We start from the raw sequence: 8,581 nt of genomic DNA, 5'->3' as shown, positions 1-8,581 counted from the left end.
CTGCAGAGACTTGATATGACAGAAAACACACAATGGCAGTGAGAAACAAATGCTCAAGGGAGATCAGATGACAACACGAGCAGGAGGAGACGTCACATATAGCAGGTGAGGTGTTCCCCCTTGTGGAAAAACATCAACATCACAGTCAACACTTTGCTCGTATTTCACTTACTTGTAAAACTAAGTTTCCAACAAATGGTTACTCTGCCATATATCTCTGAATGTGACAGTTAAAAGGTAACTTCCTCACAAAAGAGTTTGCTCAAGAAAAAACAATATGGTGTAATATAGTGTAGTAACTGTGAAAGCAGAAGCTTTTAGAACATAGACTTTATTCATTTCATATAAAAATGACACAAAACTTTAAAAAAAAAAAAAAAAAAAAAAGTTGAACAGGTGCTTCAGGTAATCTTCACAGGGACATGAGCTGGCCTGCGTCACAGACATGATCTCACGGGGAACACATCAAGGGTCGTCACACCTTTACATCACCACCTCGCTCGCTTCACATCTACTGCATATAGAGGCAGACCTGTACAGTAAACGACCAGCAGAGGACAGGGTAAGCCTGAGACAAACCTCAGGGTCTCTCTACGCTCCTCCATCTTTCCTGCCTCGCTCTGCTCCCTACGTCCCTGACTCCTCCTCACACTCCTCCTTTTTTCCCTTTTCTCCTCCATCTAGTTTTCCTTTTTTTTCAGTCTCCGTTCTGACCCTTCATGTCCCTGAGTCCTCCTTCTCTGATTGGTTCCAGACATGCCACTGAGCTCTTCTTGCCGACTCAACATTCCACAGCTGGAGACACACACACGCACACAGACAAACACACACACACACACTTCCACACACACACACCTACTTACTCCCTCTCCTCTTCCCTTCCCTTCCCCCTCTATCTTAGTCCAACTGGTGGAGCAAAAAAAAAAAAAAAAAAAAAAAACCTTTTTATTTTCTTCACTGCAGCTCAGTGAAACACCAAAAGCCTCAGACTGAAACAGCTCCAAAGCATTCCTCAGAGCAGGAAGACAGAAATGCTCTCAGAGAGGCAAGAGTTGAAGGAAAAAGAAAAATGTTTGAGTAGGAAAAATTAACCTTGAATGAAAATGTGAAATCTTGAAATGATTTTGAGAATGAAAAGAAGGAGAATTTATCTTACAAAAGAGTGAATTCACTTTTAAAACATTCTTTGGCTCTCATATATACAACGGTATCATTCACATGAGGGATGTTTTTCTTTGTGGGGCAAAAGAGGTTCAACTGTTGGCAATTATCCCATAAAAGTAGGAAAGTTTCCAAATGTCTTTACCAGTCAGTCGTACTTAAAGCAAAACACATAGTGAAGCCTGCATCATTAAAAAGACAAAAAGACAGAAGAATATCCTAGTGATAACACACACAGAGAAGTGAACTGTGGTCCGTAAAAATGATGAATCAGACAAATATCAAATTACTAACCCTTTTTCACGGTGCATACAAAGACAATTACTGCCCTTAAAACATGCTGCATCAGCTCCAGATGGTGGCATGAAGAGCCAAAACAAACAAAAAGTAAGGAATCATGAGCAGGAATTGAGCTTTGTGGATAATTACTAAAGGCAAATGGATGACTAAGACTGAATTAGCTCAAGATAAAAGTAAAAAAGTGCCAAAATGTACACAGAGCCATGGAAGCTGAAAGTCTGATCATTTGATGACAACCTTCAGTCCTACTGTACCAAAAAGACAACGTAGTCTATTTAAAGACCAGCTTTCAAAGCTAAGTTCTACTTATATGTGCACAATTCTAGTGTACTGCCCTCAGACGGTTTGAGGTCACCACTGAAAATGGTCCCTGTCACCTTCCACACATTCACATTTGGACTTCTTCCTCCTCTGCTCGTCTGACAGCTGGTGCTGACGTGTCAGATGAGAAAAGAGGAGAGAGGCAGGCTCACAAAAAAACACACATGCATCATCAGTAACAAGTTCTCTACAGCTGCACAGATAATGGCAAATCAATGGAAATTACATTAACGCAGTGGAACAACAAACACACCTCAAGTTCAGGTAAATACTGTCGTGGCAAAAAAAAAAAAAAAAAAAATTACAAAATTGAAAAATGCATTTGGTCCTGAAGAAGACTGTGTGGATATTTAGATGACAAAGATGAATGGTTTTAGTTAGGAGTCAATCTGTTGCTGTTATAGTCATTGTTCTTGCTTTATAAGTCTTTCAATCAAAATGGAAAAAAGAAAGGAAATATACACTGTGCAAAAATTTACTTTGGCACCAGGGAAGACAGCGTGGAGTCATTTCATAAAACTGATTTTATGTCAAACTTTTCCAGATGCGATAAAACTAAACTCCCAGTGGATCCATTTATGGCCTTCATTAATGCTTTTGGATAAAAGCTTTATGTAGTGTAGGATCTGATTTGTCTAGAGAGAAAGAAAGTCCTACAACTGTGAAGTCTTGCAAGAGAGAGGTTTGAGAATCCGGGGCTTCATTTTAAAAAATTCAATTGACATCCGCTGTGCTCTACACAGCTCTTCAGCACTTCAAAAAAAACTTTTTTTTTTTGGTTTCATAAGAGACAACAAAAAAAACATAAATGTCACAATGTGTATCAGAGTCTGAGTCAGCACATTGTAATCAGCCTCTCCCGGGTCGAGTCCACTCCAGTCCTGGGTCGGTCGGTCGGTCCAGGGTGGCTCTGCTACTCTGGCTGCTCGTTCAGTTCCATGTCAGATACAAGGATGTTCTTCTCTGTCTGCTCAGCAAGGCTGGAGTTGGTACGGCTGTAGCGGGCACCTTCATAGGACCCCCGGGACCCAACAGTTCGCCGACGATATAAGTAGATCACGCCTACGATCAGCACCACCAGCACCAGGCCTGTCACCATTACGACAATCAGAGTGGGCAGGTGGTCTCCATCTACTAGGCAAAGATAGGAGATAGGATGTCAGAATTAGCATACTGTACTTTCAGATATATAGGTTACAACACACGGATCCATGATTATACTTACTGGTTACAACCGCGGATTCAGTACCTGCAAATGGAAGAAAGGACAACTATTAAAAAGGTACTACTTTAGTATTTAGCAATCATTATTAGTTTTAATTGCACATGATCCAAGCCACAACAGGATCATTTCTCAGGTTACTCCGCCTTGTCTACAAACTTGAAAAGTTTTTTCAATCATTCTAGGGGTTTACGCTTAGAGTATATATACAGCAGTGGTAGGCAAATGGCGGCACGTAACGAAAATATTTGCAGCCCTGAACAAAAGCTGAATTTTTTTTACCTTTTACAGATTGCATCCAATCATTTACATGACTCCTCATATATCATCAGTGGATAAGAATGAGGAAACACAAGGTTCATGTAATTTCCAATAAATATGATCTTGTAACATATTAAACTCACAAGATGTATGACACAGGTACATAACATAATTTGGTTTGTCAGACCAGAACAGATTTGTAAAAACAGGCCACTGTGCACTGTGCGTGGATAAGATATCATAGATTTCTAGTCTTATAATGTAACAAAGAAGATATGTTTATGTATGAGTCATTTTATTTGCCAAATGATTATTAACATAAGCTGCTGTCACTTTGTTTGCGCTCACTTACTAACAGGAATCATAACATCTGCCCTCAGATACAACGCTAAAACAGTTTTATAAATATTATCCTTGAAACGTCAGCCCCCAATAAGCAGCAACTAGTATAGTTTATAGTTAGTGAAACTGTTAAAGGACGTTGTCATCATCAAGGATATTTTTCAGCATTTAAACCTCGAAAACAGTTTAATTTGCTGTGGTCTTGTTGCTGACTGGACCTGTTCCTGAAAATGATTACCCCTCAGTTTAAGCGGTTTTATGTGTGCTTACTGCGAGGCCGTTTGCAGATGACCCCGTGTGTGCGATTTCTGCAGGAGCCCGGCTTCCAGAGGCCACTGTTGCTCTGGATCCAGAAGCAGGAGTTCGGAGACAGAACAGAAAAGGCGACGTCATGTGTCTCCCAGTTGGTGTACGACATCTCTGTTTCCTTGCTCCACACTAGACCTCTACCTGCGGTGGGAACACAAGCGTAGCCTACACTCAGTGGAGCTTCAAACACACTCAAGCAGAAGTGTTTCATTAGTCTTATCTTGACTGCTTAATGCATTTCCAATATTGGATTTACTTCTTCCCATTAGCTTAAAGGTACACTATGCAGGATTTTCCTAAAAAAAAACAACCCATTGTATAGACTCATACAAAAGTAATCCCTCTCAATCATTACTTATGACCCACAAGAAGTGTGTCAGTGTATTTATCTGCAGAGACTCTGCCCTCTGCCTGTATTTTCTTCTTATTTTGATGTGTTTGGGACGCCGCAGCCTTTGGGCAGTGGGTGTGTAGCCCCCAGCCAATAACGGCGCACAGGGTGTGAGGTCAGGGCTGGTAGCGTAGCGACCAGGTTACATCACTGTCTCCGTCTCTCTCCTCTGCTCCACTCTGCTCTCCGTCTCTGTGTCATGGACTTATAAAGAGCTGCAGGTCTGCGTGTCTGCTTGACCGCTCACTCACTCTCTCTCGCTCACTCGGTAGGAGGGGCCTTCTAATGCTGTATGTTTATAAACATCAACTGACAAATCCTGCATAGTACACCTTTAATACACATATTTCAGGATATTTCAGTAATGCAAGTTTACATAAATTAACTTTTCCAAGACAATGCACCTTGCACTGTGTTATCACATTTATTTGACATCAGAGAAGCAGTTTTTAAGAGGTTTCCTCTCCTTAATTAATAGTTTCATTATTATTATATAAAAGAAATCATAATCAAACAGGTAAAACTTTTCTTATCTGCAAGCAGAGTGTGATAATTTTAAAGTTAAATAAAAAAGTTAATAAGCTTGGATTTAAAAAAAAAAAAAAAAAAAGACTTTTGAAAAGCTGAAGGTTAATAAATCTGCTGCTGTAGAGAGAGCTGGAAGGGACTGTCTGAGGCAACGTTACCGGACCTTTCACGCTGATGCCCAGCCAAGCTCCGTGTGCCTGTTCTGCAAAGCTCTGGATGTGTTCCCATACAAAGCCGTTCTCCGTCTCATCCAAGATAGAGAGAAGTTCAGCTCCCACTAGAAGAGAGAAAACGAAAGAAATAGACAGACACAGAGCAAAACAGACATGTGAATTGATTGTGAGGGTAAATTTAACAGTGATGCAGGCTCAATGAAACACTTCTAAATTTAGACATATTGATGCAATTTGTCAATTGTGTTTGCAGTGGAGAAGGTCAGAAGTGTTGCACTTAATTGACTTTCAATTCAATATCATGAGCTGTGCAGGCAGCCCAGCCAGAGTCTGAGTTAAGTCAGACTGGACTCTGAAACTCTTCCCTACCTTTCATACAGGATGTGCGTGCATCCTGCTGTAGTTTAAGATTTTGCAGGTTAAAGGCGTAACAGTGGTTTCTGAAAGATACCCATGCCCACTCTCCCAGAGAGTTGGGGCAATGGCCTGGGTACATCCACTGGTGACTCACAGGCTCTTCTGGCAGGGAGAAAAACATCAGGGATAAATATATTTGAATCTAATATAATGAATAAATACTGGATTGATAGTTTTTACAAGATGTGCTGGTGTGATTTTACACACACATACCACTAATTTGACAGATAGCAGCCTCCAGTTTAGCATCACAGGGAGTCATAGTCCACTGGCCAGTAGTGGTCATGTGACCACATCCAGCCATCTGATTGGGCTCCCCATCTTTCCAGTTTGAATATGCCACATCCTCTTCACCCAGCCAGGTGAAGCTCCGTCCCTGCAAACATAAAAATAGGAAAAAGAAAAAAAAGTTGCAATTCAGGTCCAGGTTTCTTCAGCCTGGACAACCCTGTCAGTGACTCTAGTGTGACCCCATTGGAAAATTTTAATAAGATATACTGTGATGTGTGAAAGGCTCACTCCGTAGTTGTAGAGAGCAACCCAGGCAGGCCGGTGCAGGTTGTTGATTAGCAGCGTGAGGTAAGCCTGCTGATAGGGATCCTTCACTGTAGCCAGGGTCCCATTCAAAGATTCGCAGAGGTGCAGAGCGCCGGTCCAGTCCAGGCGCTTCTCTACCACCCGGTATGTTACTCCACCCAGCACAATAGGCTTTGACAGGGAGGCAGGAATCAGGGCTGGGGCTGGAGGGATACTTGGGTCTGAAGAAACAGCAAAGATGATTTAAATAAACACATTTCTGTTTGTGTCGCAAATGTCCTGCATGTTTAAAGCGGACATTGTTGTAGTTATTATTGAATAACAGCACACCTTGCTCTCTTTGACAGATGAAGCCATTATTTTCCATCTCACAGGCTCGGGAAGCCCACATGCCAGTGTTCTTCTGTGGGTTCCCGTGAATCATCACCACACAGTTCCCCTGGGAGGTGACAGTGAAATCATCAGAACAGGAACAGACCAAGGACAACACCATGAAATATGTGCTGATGGTGTGGTGAGTGTTGGAAGTACCGGGGTCCTGTTGTGGTGTGGTCCGCTGTTGTCGAGTGGCTCTCCGGGAGCCCAGTTGGTGTAGCTGAGCAGGCCAGGCTGGGCCCACTGGAAATGACCTTTAGAGTCTGAAGTCAGTCCCACCCAAAGTTCAGAACTGGTGTTGTGCAGCAGGGTGGTAACAAAGGCTGTGAGGAGGAGATTCGGTTGCATAAAAACGTGCATGTGTGTAGAGACTCTTATGAACAGTTATAAATATAGGGATTGGTAAATACAAATATGGGTATCTAAACCCCCTACCAGTCAATCCCTACAAACATAAAATGACTGGATTCTCATAACATACCACATCCATTTGATGCTGCTTACAATGACAGATCATACAATTCTACCATTATGTACCAAAAAGTACACAATCTACATTCCACTGGAAAAGTAACTTCAAAAACTATAATTGGGTTTGTCCTCCACCACCTCCCTGCTTGTGACTTTATGTGGGCTGTATTCTACTGTAATTACCTTGCTCCAAATGACTGGACACCACTGCCAGTACACCTCCCTGCGTCTCACATTTCACCTTGGCAGCAGACCATTTGACCCGGGATGACTGGTCAAACACTCTGAAACACTACAGAAACAGCAGATGGCATTGCACACATTAAAAACTTACTTGCTGTGCCTCACTGCCTCTTTAGTATACTTATTTGATGCATTCTAGACATCCTGCATCCCTTATAACGACATCATTATTGTATCTTAACGTGTTAGTTATCCGAAATCATAACCAGTATTGCTATGGAGCTGTAGATGTTGAACTCCTGGTATGTTGTAGCCTGCAGTGCTGTACCTTACGCTGATAAGAGGCCCATCCGTCAGGACAGCCTGATGGCGGGTGGGGCGACGATGGAGTTGGAGGAATGGTGCCTGTGACATTCACTCTCTTACAGATGTAGGGCAGGTCAGAGTGGCACTTCTGATCGGCCCACTCCGCTATTTGAGAGTAAAAAACACAAGCTCGTGTCTGTGTACCGCATTTGATTTAGTCTCTTGAGGTCTCTTATTCTGGCTGTTCTTACCTTTGCTGACGGACATTTGGACACATCTGCGATCACGGCTGAGCGGGTGCGGCTTCCCGAGAGCCCAGGACACATAATTGAGCACAGAGTGGTCGGACCAGCGGAAACGGCCGTCATTATCATAGGTGTGAAGCCCAAGCCACCAGCTGTCACCCTCCACCTTCATCTGAAGGTGAGAAAGAAAAAGTGCGTCAGGGCCACAGGAATAATGCAGTCAGGGGTAGAGTGGAGTGATGCAGAGTTGGAAGATTATTAAGGATTACTGTAAATACACTAAAATTATAAGACACTGGCGTTTACATCAGTTTATACAAGTAGGTTATGTTAAGCATGATGCAAGCTGATATAAAATAGCCATACAAAAAATACACAAAAGTTTCCAAGAAATATCAGATTCTCTAATTTGTACTAAGAGGTTATTTCCTTGCCTGGTAATACAATCCTGAACTTAACACCATAATTAGTGGCGACAGGTTTGTGCCTGTATTCTCAGAGATTTGCAGTCCTAAAGCTGGTCTTCTTGCCAAAACACTAGTAATTCCTTGCATTTTTGTATTCAATAAACTTCAAATTAAGATGAACTTTTTGATAATATGTGCAGTGCCTTGCGTAAGGTGTTCGCCAGGAAAGCCTCTTCCTCAGCGGAGTGAACGGAGGCCAGCGAGGATCCAAACCAGGAGCAAATCCTCTGGGCCTGGTCCCAAGTGGTGCGGTGGTCAAAAAACTTGTAATCGGCCTCCTTGAAACCAATCCACTCTGGTGAACTCTTGCCTGATGGACGAGAGATAAAATGAGATGTAAAGATAGTCGTGAGACACAATAGGAAGGTTTTGAAATACACACTCAGAAGATAATATTAGTATGCTGAGTGGTTAAGTTGAAAAGCTAAAAAAAAGATAAGACTGACCTTCTGAGGCTTCTGTTTCCTTCTCAGTGCTACCTAAAAACACATGTAGGATAAGTGTACCCATGAGATTTATAATATGAGAGACCCAAAATGCAAGGAAACAGAAAAAGGGAAAGAAATCTCTAA

At 42.2% G+C, this 8,581-nt stretch overlaps 1 protein-coding gene across 2 annotated transcripts in view; it reads right to left on the bottom strand.

Annotated features, from left to right (window-relative positions):
* Positions 1-378: 378 nt before the first annotated feature.
* Positions 379-8,581, bottom strand: part of mrc2 (mannose receptor, C type 2) — a 34,699-nt gene continuing 26,496 nt past the window's right edge. The window contains exons 16-29 of one of the 2 annotated variants that reach the window (XM_042393563.1): positions 8,456-8,488; positions 8,153-8,319; positions 7,549-7,714; positions 7,320-7,462; positions 6,992-7,100; positions 6,494-6,660; positions 6,293-6,401; positions 5,945-6,183; positions 5,639-5,801; positions 5,378-5,527; positions 4,999-5,112; positions 3,878-4,057; positions 3,008-3,031; positions 379-2,916 (exon numbers count right to left, since the gene is read on the bottom strand). In XM_042393563.1, the coding sequence (XP_042249497.1) occupies positions 2,696-2,916; positions 3,008-3,031; positions 3,878-4,057; positions 4,999-5,112; positions 5,378-5,527; positions 5,639-5,801; positions 5,945-6,183; positions 6,293-6,401; positions 6,494-6,660; positions 6,992-7,100; positions 7,320-7,462; positions 7,549-7,714; positions 8,153-8,319; positions 8,456-8,488 (1,985 nt within the window). In that variant the 3' untranslated portion in view covers positions 379-2,695. The remainder of the gene's footprint in view (positions 2,917-3,007; positions 3,032-3,877; positions 4,058-4,998; positions 5,113-5,377; positions 5,528-5,638; positions 5,802-5,944; positions 6,184-6,292; positions 6,402-6,493; positions 6,661-6,991; positions 7,101-7,319; positions 7,463-7,548; positions 7,715-8,152; positions 8,320-8,455; positions 8,489-8,581) is intronic. The other variant, XM_042393564.1, reaches the window with a different exon arrangement.

This window comes from Thunnus maccoyii, chromosome 18, assembly GCF_910596095.1.
Source record: "Thunnus maccoyii chromosome 18, fThuMac1.1, whole genome shotgun sequence".
In the NCBI taxonomy this organism is placed as follows: Eukaryota; Metazoa; Chordata; class Actinopteri; order Scombriformes; family Scombridae; genus Thunnus; species Thunnus maccoyii.
Note: the sequence above shows the minus strand (reverse complement) of the source record. Positions and strands in the feature narration are given on the sequence as shown.